Here is a 14,050-nt window from a genome sequence, read left to right as displayed (position 1 = left end):
CTCCCCCATTTTGTTGCAGATAAAACCAACACTCTCTCTCTCTCTCTTAAAGTCTCTCAAATCTTCTTCTACCTTTTTCTCTCTGAAGCTGAGTCTTAATTGTATGGCAGCTAATTCCAGCAGCCGAGTGATCGCCAGCGTGGGGAAGCGAGTCGTCGTCAGCCAGATCCGAGTCCGTCCAACCACCGACTCAACTCGCCTCTCACTCGCTGCTCCTCTCGCTCTCAGGTACCTAGATTTTCACTTGAATATCTTTGAATTTTTAGCTGAAATTGATGCATCTGCTTTCGTTTTTGTATTAAAAATCTGCTAGCTAGTTACTGTTCCTGATGATCAGTATGTGATTTGCGGAAATTTCTAAGAAGTTTTTGCTCAAATCCGTGCATGTGCTTTCATTTTTTGTACAAAAAACTGCTAGTTAGCTACTGTTCTTGATGATCAGTATGTGATCGCAGAAGTTGGTGATCTGCGGTTTATTTGATTTTTCAGTACGTGATGAGGAGTCACTTACTCTGGAAAATTTGCTAGCTACTGTTGTTGATGATCAGTATGTGATTCTGAGAAATTTGTGATCTGCGGTTATTTGATTTTTCAGTACGTGATGAGTCACTGTGACGTTTGTCCTATTTTAGATCCATTTCTGGTTGTTAGTTTTTCGGATTTTTCTACGGATAAACTTTGCTTCGTGATTAACTATTTTTTTTTTCGATCTTTTTTCCAGCAGACTAGGAATTTTTGAAAGAATTTACATAAAAAATTCAAGTTTCATCAGATTGTGTGTGTGTGTCTTTAGATTCTTTGCTTTGTTTTTGCAGCCAAATGAATCGATGCTCATTGTTGCCTTGTAGGTATTGATTCAGGGGTTATTAGATTTTATGCTTCTTATTCTATTGTTTTCATCGAATATATTGTCCTTTTAACTTTCTGAAAAATAGGAAAAGAGGAAACCGTAAAAAAGCAAATATGCTAAATTGATGTTTATTCTATACATTTTCGTACTGAATGCTTTTTGCTGTACTTGTTTGTGGGGTACTGTATAGATAAGGACGGACAGACTAGGGTGGGTATTGGACGCTTGCCCACCGTTGATAATTCAATGGAAATATAGAGATAAGAAATATAAAAAAAGGTGGAGCTAGATTGAAAAGAACATAAAAGTTTAGTTGGGTGGGTAGCCATTTTGGAAGAATAACACTTTATGGATTAAAATTGGAGCAGATTAATTTCATGACAGTGACTGAACTTGCATGTCTAAATTCCGTACTGTGCAAGCACAAGCACTATCTTCTTGCTTTGTTAAAGTTGTGAGACCCAATATGACTATTATGTACTAATATTAACCCTAGTTCTCTTTGTGAACTGTCAAAATCAAATAAGAACTAAATAAACTGTTAGTTCCAGCCTTGTAAGTTGAGATCTCCAAACGTGGTAAATTTATTATTTGAGATCTCTCTGTGAAATATTATCTTTCTTTTGGCATGGATTTGCAGACATATCCGGGTAATTTTTATGGCTATAACTAACATGCTCCAAATTTTCTTCAAATCACTGGCATGCTGCTACCCATAATCAAATTCTTTTACTTGTCTCTCTGGTTTGATCATTGTTTTTTTTTTTTTTTTTATAACATTTAACTAATGGATTGTTGAGCCTCCAGCCCTCCACTATCTCATTTTTGTTGCCTACTTACCACTATAATTGGAAAGTCGTTTACTTGGACTATAACGATTATTTTTTTGTATTCTGTGAAATAGTTTTGATATTTGAAAAGAGCATATTTATATGTATTTTTGTTTCTGCTGGGTCGGTTGGTAGTCATTATCTTATGAAGATCACATGTTGGTCATGTGACGAGAATCCCCTTGTGTTGAACGCCATGAATATGTCTCTGGTTGGGGGTTGACACCTAACCAGCTAAAGCCACATGGTTGTCAGTAGCACCTAATTCTCACTCTGGCTTAGGGAGTAGGTAATCTCGATTTAGATGAAACTGATGCCCAACTTGGGAGGTAGGCAAGTAATGAGTACAAAAATGGTGGGACATAATTATCCTTTCAAAAGATGAAAAGGATGACTAGACCACTAGGGAGGATAGGACCATATACATATACAGATATACTCATCCTTACTCATTTTCTTTAAATCTGTGGAAGGTAAAACTTAACTTATCCACATGCTTGATGGGAAGGTATGGCATACTCTGTAATTTTTAAACATGGTTGGCTAGACTTCATTGTTTCAAGTTATTTTCATACCATTTGTATCTTCCTGAATGCTTTACGTGTATCCCTTGTTAGATCTTAATTTTCTTTGGTTTCTAACTGGTAAGAAATAGCCCTCATATTGAAATTATGTTGGTCGTTTTTATTGACTCTCATGTTGATCTGATTCTTAACCATGCATCTTGTATTTGCTTAGTGTTTTTATTTGAATATGTGATATAAGAAAGTTCAGTAGTTGAGTAATGAGATGTAGGACGTGATACCAACTAGCCCAGGAGCATAACCAACCTACCTGAATGAATGTTATTTCTATCAGCAAAATCTTGCAACATTAATTAATAATGGAGTTGATATTTCAGTTTGTCTAACATAGTATCAGTACACATGTTAGGATATAGGGTTCTGTTAATGATCTGAACTCTGCGTGCTTTATGTATATCCAGGAGGGCTGCTCACACCTCAGTTTATGACAAGAACCCTGATGAACAAATTCGCCCTAGCTTTGTCCCAGACGATGTGATCTCAGCTGAACCTGAGAAGTACTGGGCTCCAAACCCTCGAACTGGGGTATTTGGGCCTGAGACTGCGCATAATTCCACCCCAGCTGAAGAGTCCGGAGCTGTGAATGGTAACGAGACATCGGTGCTGGAGGAGAAGGCCTGGTACCGCCCTACCAACATCGAGGACTTGGAGAAGCCTCACGTGACTTGAGCTGTTGAGCCACATTCAACCTTTCGGTTATATTATAGAATAGAAGGGTTGAGTTTATAGATAAATAAATAATATATAGGCGTGGCTACTGCCAGCTGCCTATATATGTAGTTATTAGTGCGAGTAGTTTGTAGTAGTGTAAAGTGTTTGCCCTCTCCGCCCTACAAGAACTGGTTTGATGTTCATATCAAGGTTTTAAATATCGGTATTTTCATATCTATCGGTACTTTGAAAAAGGGAGATATCGGATATATCGGGGATATATCGGGGATACAGTGTACGAAAATATCGTTTTTGAAAAAAGTCAATTTATTAGAAATTTAGAACTACATATAAATACATATGAATGTAAACTTCATCTACATCCAAAAAGAGACTCTAGGCGGTTGAAAAGCCGCTCGCTGGTCTACAAAAATGCAATAATCAGACCAAGACATATGACCCATATAGTGCGAATTGTAGTGATGAACATGATAGTTATAGATCTCTTTAGAGCTGCTGTCTGTTTTCCCTATAAGGGGATAAGAAGGATGAACCCAACTAGATGACTGATCATATACTTCTCCATATTGATTATATCCATAAGCATCATAACCAAATTGATTGTTGCCTTCATGAGATTCATTTGAGATCCCACTGCGCTCTGTGCCTAAACTGATAGAGTCAAAACTTAAGGCAATTGAAGAAACATCAGATGGGGTACTTTGATCATCAATTGCACCTCTAGTCTTCCTCCCATATCGGGTCTTCTCTTCAGCACCATGACCAGCTGTTCTCACTCCGTGGTCTTCATCTTGGGTGACATGATCAAAATTACATTCACAGGTAAATTGGAATCCTTCATCCACAGAAGATTGTCCATATTCATATCTTTCACCTCCACCACCTGTTCCGCTTCCACCATCTCCACCATCATCAGAACTATCTGGAGTTGCTGTACCACCCCACGCATCATCACTATCTGAATTATCTTCTGGGTTTTTAACAACTTCTTCAGATAAAACTCTCTCTACGTTGATTCCAGCATTAGTTGCAGTTTCTACAACTTGTGGAAGAGGTCTTCCAGGTTCATCATTGAGGTGTGCAGGCATAATCCAATCATGAAGTGGATCAATGCCATTATCAAGCGGCTCACTTGCAACATGAAGTAGATCTATATAGTTGTTTTCATTGACCACATTATTTTTTGCCTGTTTATCTCGCAGCCGCAGCTTCATGTTGTAGTAGCAGTATACAAGCTTTTCCAACTTCTGATATACCAAACGGTTCCTTTGCTTGGTATGAATAATAGCAAATGTACTCCAATTTCTCTCACACGCAGAAGAAGAAGCCGTTTGTGCCAAAATACGCATTGCAATTTTCTGCATGTTTGGTGCAGAATACCCAAATTGTGTCCATCAATCAACTGTAAAGCTACTACAATGAGTTACTACTATAATAGATCAACATTTTCTATTAAAGAAATTACATGTGCGTGTATGTGTGTGTTTTAATGTATACATATACGGATATACCACAAACCTGTATTTTTGGTTTCTCTTGTTTTTCTTGCTATGGTTGACCCAAATGATTCTGTTGCATCTCTAAAGCATACAATCTACATTAACCATTTGAAAAGAGAAGAAAATGGAAGAAAAGGTGGGGAGGGCCGGAGGGGACGACAAAAAAGAGGAGAAAATGGGAGAAAAATAGAGAATTGTCGGTTGCAGTTTGTTATATACTTATATATATATGTTTGATTTTTTTTAGAAGTACTATAACGTAGTCTATATATATAATAATAATTTTTTATTTTTATAAGGTAGAGAATTACTGAGTTTTTTTTTTTTACCTCAAATTTTACAGATATTTCTTCACTTTATCGGGATATATCGCAAATATCTAATATATCGGGGATATTTGACGATGTCGGAGAAATTTCGCAGAAACGGTGACAGATAAGATATTTACCCCCATAAATATATCGGTCCGTCGAAAAAAGGAGATATCGGCGGATATATCGGATATATCGCAGAGATTTTGAACCTTGGTTCATATTATATAGCGAGTAGTAGGGCTGGAGTTGACTGCATTTTATATACATGCACCTACACATGGGCTGTCTTCTTCCCATGGTATGGTTCCAAAAAATACTTGGAATCTTGGATATGCTTGTGATATTATTCTCTCTCTTTCTCCATATTAGTAAGATGCGAATTAATTGATGCTCATGTGTTTTTACAAGATTAAACAATTATAATAGGGTTTGAAAGCTGACCCTATTCTAGTACACAAATGAAATAACAGTAACTCAAAAATTGCTAACGCAGTGTAAACATTTCCACTGAAGAAACTTCACTGCGTGGCTTTTTACATAGCCAACACGAAGAATCAATCCAATATGAAATAATCAAGTTTACAATATACAAGTAATGTTTGTTCACAACAAACACTTTCACTTAGCAACAGATGCTAACTTGTTTTACAACTGTTCTAACTTCTAATTTATTCAACATCAACGACTAGCCAATCTGTATTCAATCATCCTCGTATTCAATCTTCTCACTGATCTTGAGAATGAATTATGCAAGTGATTGATTAAGCAATGACATACATGAAACAAACACTGAGAGTTTTCAAAGACCGATTTGAACAACCAAACTAAAAGTTCAAGCAAAAACCAATTTTATGCAAAACCAAAAACTCTACAATAAATCAGTTTGTAAAACCCTTTTATAGGAGCATGACTCCCCCTCAAACAAATCGTATCTTAAACACAGAATAAGATAAACATGGAAGGGTTTTAAAACTGATTTGAGTCTGTAATCGGATATGCATATATAAAGAGATTTTGAAATCAATTAAAATCAATGCATATCAATTTAGAATCATGTAAATATGATATGTATTAAAGAGACCTTTATCTCAAGATCAGTGAGATAGCTTCCTTGAACTTCTCTTCATGCGATCTTCCTTTATTTCCTTTGTTTCTGCGAGCAATTAGGAGAGATACACTCCTAATTCTTTGCATGTCTGTTGTTCTTGAGATCTTGGGAAAGTCATGTGTTGAAGGGAGTAGTCCAAGTACTTACAATCTCCCCCTTTGGGCAATCCCATTCAACACATGACAATTTTTCAACTTGGTATTCCTGCATGTTAGATTTCAACAGACATATACATATTGTGACAAAGAGCTACTTGGATAAAGGAATCAGTTTCCATCATTTTCCTCATCCAAGTTGCCAAAATAAAGTTACGTAATAATAATAGAAAGCATCCCAAAAGTATCTGTGCTTATGCACTTACAACTTCAAAATAAAAACAAACTTTTGTCCATCAAAAATTAAAAACATGCAGAAACAGAAATAATAAATTTTTTTTTTTTACTTCTTCTCCCCCTTTGAATGGGAATGCCCTTCGACTTCCTCCATAAGCTTGACGACATGATCCTGAAATTCCTCACTGTCCATCGAAGAGGAGCTCTCCTCAGGGGAGACGGCTACTGGAACAGCGGTGGAGGGACCAGGAGCGTCAAACCCGGGAGGGTGACGCTGCAAGTTCCGGATCTCCTGTGTGAGGGTGGTCAGAGCATGACGAGTATGAACCAGAAGAGAATGCATGTCATCCATGTCAGTAGTGAGGCAGGCAATTCTCCAGTCAGCCACCAGGATCTGGTCACGGAGACTATCCAGAGAGACAGGAGGAGGAGTAGCAGCAGAGGTACCAGAAGAGGAGGAGCGAAGAGGAGGGCTCCGACTGCGTTCACGCTGCATGCCGGGATGGAGAATCCCGGCTCGGACAGCGGCCTGACGGCCTTCCTCTGGAGGAGGCAGGCGGCGATGTCCACCAAGTCGAGTTGTTTGCTTTGTGTGAACCATTGTGAGAAAAACCAGTTAATGAACGAACCTGCACACAGAGACAACCAAGAGTAAAATCCGAGGGAGACAAGAGAGGCTATATATATGGAACAGTTAGGTGTAGGGAAAACCAAAGAACACACCGATTGGGATAGCGTCTCAATTGAAGAGAGAAGTTATGACAATTTATTTTTCCTAGAAGTACGCATGCAGAGAACGTCTCCCCCTCAACTTAGGCATAATCATTATGGAAATTAAGTACAGTCAGATGGCCATTAAGGAAGGAAACGAAGAGACAAAAGACAATTGTAGAATCGGCAATTATAGCAGATGATCGTTTCCTTTGCTAAGAATTAAGACACTGAATGCATAGGTCATATCGAAGAGAGAAAAAGAGCATAGTGTAATCACAGAGAGCACAGATCATGTAGTGAAGTGAACATAGTTCAAAGTATGGAACATGATGTATTCTAACAACAAAGAGAATTGGTACTCATATTCAGACCTTATAGAGGAACTCTGTGATAAAAGTGAGTATAACCAGTAAGTGGGGCTTAGAACCACGTTTAGTGACAGAGAGAAAGAGTGAAATAAGAGATCTAGACATACGAACTAGGCTCATGAGATCTCCTTAGAGGGGTAGGAAACATTGTTCCTAAGCACGGATTTTATCGAAGTCAGAGACCACTTTGATTTAGTGACAAGTAGTACTCATGTAACAAGACTCTTCTCAGCAACTCCCAGAACAGATATTCTTAGGGTACTAAACATAACAAGGATGCTCCATGGAGAGAGTCTCGAGTAGTTGTCTGCATATTTTATTGTACGTGCAAATATCACTCACCGACTCGTTTCTTGCAAACCTTAGAAAGTTCACCACAACTAAGGCCTGATTACTTAGAGAGATGGGATGTAGTTATCCATTCTCGTTTCTTACAAATCCTAGAAAGTTCACCACAACTAGGACCTGATTACTTTGAGAAGAGGGAAAGGATCATTTGAGCTATTCAAGTAGTTCACTTATTTCACCGAATCTCTCTGGACGGTAAACAATGAGGAGGCCACCACATAAGCTATAAGTGTAAGTGCATATGAGGATTTTCCGAATAAGATATGAAACATGAGTACACAATTTTTTGTCCAGAATAAGGCATGTAAACTAAGAATACATAGTGGAAAGTATGTACATTTCACTAGTGACGGTGGTCAAGGGATACTGATGCGCTCAAAGCAAGCGCATAATTTAACCCTGAAATGTCGTTAGTAGTATAAGTAAGTAGGGATCATTCTATTCCGGGGATTGAGGGTACACCTGTAATTGTGTAACAAATAAAGAAAAGAATTATTTACAGAAATAAAATAAAGAATAAATATATACAAGTGAACAAAAATAAGGGGGGGGTTTAAGAATTAAAGAATTGAAAATTAAAATAAGGAAAATATAAAAACACATATACAAGGGTGTATCGCAAGGAACAAAGATCAAAACCACATCCATATGCAAGAAATCCAATTACAATTCCTATAGTTGATTTTAAATGTCATGAGAGAGGAGTTGATCATGTGAAACATTCGAAAGCAAATGATTTCCCATATTTTACTTTTCAATGCTAATTAACCTAAGCGAAAGCACCTAGATTAATCCTATCAAACATGCAATCAAGCCCTAGAAAGCTAGTCAATCATGACATGTTCAACGCATTAGACATAGAGAAAGGCTATCAACTCAAATGTACAACTTAGTATGGAAAAGTCCACCTAATTGCAATCCTCTTTAATTAAATTCGATTCTTGTCCAGAACCTTTACTACTTTTGATTCAAGTTACACAAAACGAAAAGTCGATTTCATGTTCTTAAACCTAGCACCAATTACATGCAAATCCTATAAGTGTCGACCCAAATAAGATAAACATATAAAAATTTTCTGTAAAGCAAATTTAATCGAACAAACTCACATAAGCAACTTAGAATCACAATTATAGAATTCGAAAACTTTATTTAAACATAGAAATTGGGCTTAAACTTTGCCCTAAACATTATTGTTAACTAGAAACAAGTTCATACGAAATCAAACAAGGAAACCAAAAAGGTTACAAGGAAAAGGAACGAATTACACCGTGAGTGGAGATGGAGATGGAGAGCTAGATGGTTGGATCTTGAATCTTGGAAGCAAGCCTTCCAGGTGGATGATGGAGGATATGATCTTCACGGCTCCTTCTTCTTCTTCTTCTCCTTGCTTGAAAATGCAGAAACTTAAAACTAGAGAATGGAGAAGGAAAATGGAAAGGAAATGGAGAGACAAAGAAGATGAAATGGATGAAGGAATGTGTGTTATGGATTCAGAAATTGGTGATTGAGAGTGAGAGGAGAAGGTGTTTAAATAGGGAGGAAAAAGAAGAGTGAAATGATGAGATGAAGAAAAATAATGAAAGTGGAGTATGAGAGTGGTTTGTAAAATATGTAAAAGATGAGGTAATGATGAAAGCAAAGCATGAAGGTGAAGAAATGTGGAAGTGATGATGATCTTTTAGAGTAGAAAAATGTATCCAAGGAAAAAGAAATGCTTTCTTCATGTGGGTGGGAAACATGAATATGTGGTGTTGAGCTGTTTTCAAGTCAGTTTCTTCCCCTTTATCCCTTCAATTATTTCTCCAACAAGACTTCATTATATGCCTTCGACTTCTTCATATGAAATTATCCACCATGAGTTTAGATTACTGTGGTAAAATTTCAGAATTTCTTGCCATGTGGTTGGGCCGGAAATGCTGCTGGACCTCTTACAGGTCCAGTTTTCCGGTTTTGCTTCTGTAGAGAATTGGGCTGATTGTTTGAAGGCCTTCCACTCATATTTTTCTCTGGCACTCTTCATAAGAAATGATCCTTTGGGTGTCTAGAGTGGATCTGGAAGGTTTCAGCTCATTTGAAGTTCATTTGGTCAGGCGGCCGCTCCTTCTTCTTTGCTTGGCTTGGTTTCTCCTAGCAGGAGTAGGAATATGTGTAAAATTGATCTTTTAGTACATTTCCATTTTTCTACTCCAATGTACCTTCATCTTTGCTCCCCTTGGTGTTCGCAAGCTCCTCTTTCCATTTATGAGTTCATTTCCATATTTAGCTCGGAGGTCCTGAAAATAGAAACTAATAAGAAAAATAGAAACTTTCCTAAACTGAAAAATAGAAACTACCAAAAATGGAAACTTACTAAAAATGATAAATAGAAACTATAAAAATAGAAACTTTCTACAAATAGGAACTTTCCCAATCAAAGAATGAAAACTTTCCTAAACAGGGTTTTAATAAGGAAATAACGCAAGAAATGTAGGGAAAAGCAAGTAAAACGTCGCATTAAAATGCTCCTATCAGATACTAAGATCACAAATTTCTCACCCAACAGTGGACAGTCATTCTTGTGCCATAGTGCTTAGAACATATCCCAAGTGCATTTCTTAACATCTCAAACCTAGCAGTGTCAAGGGGCTTAGTAAACAAATCCGCAAGTTGATTTTCAGTGGGCACAAAGCTTAATTCAAGTATGTTTTGTTCAACCAAATCCCTAATAAAATGATATCGAATATCAATGTGCTTTGTTCGAGAATGTTGAACAGGATTCTTAGTAATGTTGATGGCACTGGTATTATCACAAAAGATAGACAACTTACCTTGATGGATGCCGTAATTATGGAGCATTTGCTTCATCCAAAGCATTTGTGTGCAGCAACTTCCAGCTGCAACATACTCAGCTTCTGCAGTAGATAGAGAGATGCAATTTTGTTTCTTGCTGTGCCAGGCAACCAGGTTGTTGCCAATGAAGAAACATCCCCCTGAAGTATTTTTTCTGTCCTTTAAGTTTCCTCCTCAGTCAGCATCAGAATATCCTGCAATTTCCACATTAGTGTCAAAGGTATAGAAGATTCCACAGTCAACTATGCCAGCAATATATCGGATGATCCTTTTGACAGCTTCTAAGTAGGACTCCTTAGGATTAGCTTGAAAACGAGCACATACTCCCACACTGTAGGATATATCAGGTCGACTTGCAGTAAGATATAACAAGCTACCAATCATGCTTCTATAGATTGTGGAGTCAACAGGTTTCCCATTCTGATCTTCACTCAACTTTGTAGTGGTACTCATGGGATTATTGACCACTTTCTTGGATTCAAGACCAAATTTCTTGATGAGATTTTCAGCATATTTGGTTTGACAGAGAAAAATACCTGCATCAAGTTGCTTTACTTGCAGCCCAAGGAAAAAAGTTAGCTCACCACACATGCTCATTTCAAATTCATTTTCCATGACAGATTGAAATTCTTTTACAAGATATTTAGATGTGGAACCAAAGACAATGTCATCAACAGACACTTGAGCAATAATAATATCATTGTTTTTATGTTTGACGAATAAGGTCTTATCAATGGAACCCCTAGAATATCCTTTGTTCACAAGATAATTTGAAAGCCTTTCATACCAAGCACGAGGAGCCTGTTTCAGTCCATACAGAGCTTTCTCAAGCCTGTGCACATGATCTGAATGATGTGGATCTGTAAAACCTTGAGGTTGTTCCACATATACTTCCTCTTGTAAAATACCATTTAGAAACGCAGTTTTGACATCCATTTGAAACAGTTGGAACTTAAGATGACATGGCACAGACAAGAGTAATCTTACAGATTCTAGTCGTGCAACAGGAGCAAAAGTTTCATCAAAATCAAGTCCTTCAACCTGTGAATACCCCTGAGCCACAAGCCTAGCTTTATTTCTAACCACATTACCCTTTTCATCACTTTTGTTTCTAAAGATCCACTTAGTTCCTATGATATTGCAATTTCTAGGTCGAGGTACCAAGTACCACACATTATTTCTAGTAAATTGATTTAGCTCTTCCTGCATAGCATTAATCCAGTGATCATCTAACAAGGCTTCCTTTACATTTCCACAGTTCATGTGCCGTTTGATCAATACCTGGTCTGAAGGAGACTCTATTGATTGTATAGCAGCCCAAAAGTTTTTGCTTAAGCCTGCAGCATGTAACATAACTCGAGCCATGTCCAGCAATACCCTGTTTTTCCTTTCTACAATGCCATTTTGTTGAGGAGTGATTGGAGCTGAGAACTCATGTGACACACCAAGCTCATGAAAATAGTTAGAGAAGGCAACATTTTTAAATTCAGTACCATTATCCGACCTTACTCTAACTATGTGAGTATTTGATGATTGCTTTTCAGTGATTAATTTTTGGCTTAAGTTTTTAAAAGATTCAAAAGTTCCAGTCTTATCTTTTAAGAAGTTGACCCAAGTATACCTTGAAAAATCATCCACAATAACAAGCATATATTTCTTACCTACAATGCTATCGGATTGAGCTGGTCCCATGAGATCCATGTGTAACAGTTCCAATACTTTTGAGGTTGTTGCAGAATTCACCACCTTGTGAGATGCCTTGGTTTGCTTTCCAATCTTGCAATCGCCACATATCTTGTCAGTTTTGCCTTTTAGATTGGGTAGACCTCTGACACATTGTTTGGAAGATAGCTTTAGCAAGTCTTGATAGTGTATATGTCCCATCCTTCTGTGCCAAAGTTCAAAGGTTTCTTCTGTGGATCTTACAGACATGCAGGACTGCAAGCTAAAAGATTTATTAGCTTGAATATGGTAACAATTATCAAAAGATCTTTTACCTCCCATAATACCTTCTCCTTTCTGATTTAAAACCAAACATCTCTGTTTGTTAAACCAAACATCTTCATAGTCATCAGCCAAATGGCTGACACTGGTAAGATTTGCAGTTAACCCTTCGACAAATAATACATTTTTGAGATTAGGTATACCTGGAGTGTTAACCGTACCTCGAGCTAGTATATTTGCTTTCCGCCCATCTCCAAAAGTGACGGATCCAGTTGTGTGTTCATCTTCAAAGGAAGTGAACCAGGTTTTGTCTCCAGTCATGTGTCTAGAGCAGCCACTGTCAACATACCAAAAGTCTCGTCGCTTTTCAGCTAGAGCAGTCAAGGCTACCAAACAAGTTGCCTCAATATGAGTTGTATTAGCACACACAAAGAGACATGTAGTATCAAATTCATTTTTCTTAGTCCAGACATCTTTTCTTCTTTCAGTTTGAAGATTTTTCTTAGAGAACAGTTCAGTTAGTTTGTTAATGAGTTCCTTTTGTTCTTCAAGCTCACACTTTAGAGATTCAACAGTACACTTTTCTTGAGAAAATAGTGAGTTTGAAAATCTTTCATTGCATCTAGGTGTGATATGTCCTATCTTACCACAGTGATGACAAGTAGGAATAAAAGTTCTAGAGTTCGCGTACCTGTTTCGATCAGTGGTGGATTCTTGGTCAAGCATTACCTGATAATTTGGTGGCGGTTGATCTTCCCTCCGTTTCTTCATAACTGTGACTTGATTATCCATGGAAGTTTCTTTCTTTTCTACAGATGATCTCGATGCTCTTACGTACTTAGTGCTCTTGGAACTTTCTCCATTGTACCCTAATCCAAAAGTGTCATGAGGAGCTTTTCCTGATCCAAGCAGCTTGGACATGGAACTGGAGCTAACATCAAACTTGGTGAACTTTTCTTGAGTTGATCGTAACTCATCTTGCAAGGACTCAACTTTAGCCAATAATTCCAAGTTCAATACTTGTTGTCCTTTAACTTCTAGTTCCAGCATTTTGATTCTGTTGAGATACTCAGTCTTTTCATTCTTCCAAGTTGAAGACTTCTGGTCATCTTGCAACTCTGCTAGTTCACCTACATGTTTGCTTCTTTCCAGTTCCCATGCAGATTGTGATGTTTCCAAAAGTTTCTCTAATTTTTCCTTTTCGATTCTCAGGAATTCCACTTCTTTTTCCAAACTCAAGTTTCTGAGGAGAGTTGCCTTTGAAGCTTTGTAGAGTTGTCTGCAGCGGATATTTGTTTCATCATCCGAGAAGGCTTCATCACTATCGGAGTCAGGTAGAAGTGATGATACAAACGCAACATTTTCCACTTCCTGAGACTCATCATCACTCCAGGTTGAGAGAAGTGATTTATTGTTGCTATTTCCATGCTTCCTATTTCCACAGTCAGTAGAAATATGACCATAGCCACCGTACTCATAACACTTAGTTTTGCCTGAATGAGTTCCCTTGAAGTTTGCTTTCCCATTCTTGCTGTTGTAATCACTGCTGCTACTGCCATTGTAGGAGTTTTTCTTAGATATGTTGGGATTTCTGGATGAGTTCTTGTTTTTGAGAAACTTTTTAAATTCCTTTGTCAATAGCGCAAGATCCAGTGTCT

General features: G+C 37.6%; 1 protein-coding gene across 1 annotated transcript; it reads left to right on the top strand.

Moving 5' to 3' along the window:
- On the top strand, positions 1-3,151 carry LOC112185257 (late embryogenesis abundant protein At5g17165). The gene is made up of 2 exons (XM_024323508.2): positions 1-228; positions 2,666-3,151. Exons 1-2 carry the CDS (start codon positions 104-106, stop codon positions 2,931-2,933), a joined length of 393 nt encoding a protein of 130 aa, XP_024179276.1. The 5' UTR covers positions 1-103; the 3' UTR covers positions 2,934-3,151.
- The last annotated feature ends 10,899 nt before the right edge of the window (positions 3,152-14,050 follow it).

This window comes from Rosa chinensis, chromosome 1, assembly GCF_002994745.2.
Source record: "Rosa chinensis cultivar Old Blush chromosome 1, RchiOBHm-V2, whole genome shotgun sequence".
NCBI classification, from domain to species: Eukaryota; Viridiplantae; Streptophyta; class Magnoliopsida; order Rosales; family Rosaceae; genus Rosa; species Rosa chinensis.
The sequence above is the reverse complement of the archived record's forward strand: the minus strand, read 5'-3'. Positions and strand labels throughout refer to the sequence as shown.

Excerpts from the sequence above, each read along its gene's own strand:
- LOC112185257 (XM_024323508.2), top strand. The coding sequence starts at position 104 with ATGGCAGCTAATTCCAGCAGCCGAGTGATCGCCAGCGTGGGGAAGCGA. Across the intron at positions 229-2,665 it reads GCTGCTCCTCTCGCTCTCAG|GAGGGCTGCTCACACCTCAG; the intron begins GTACCTAGATTT and ends ATGTATATCCAG.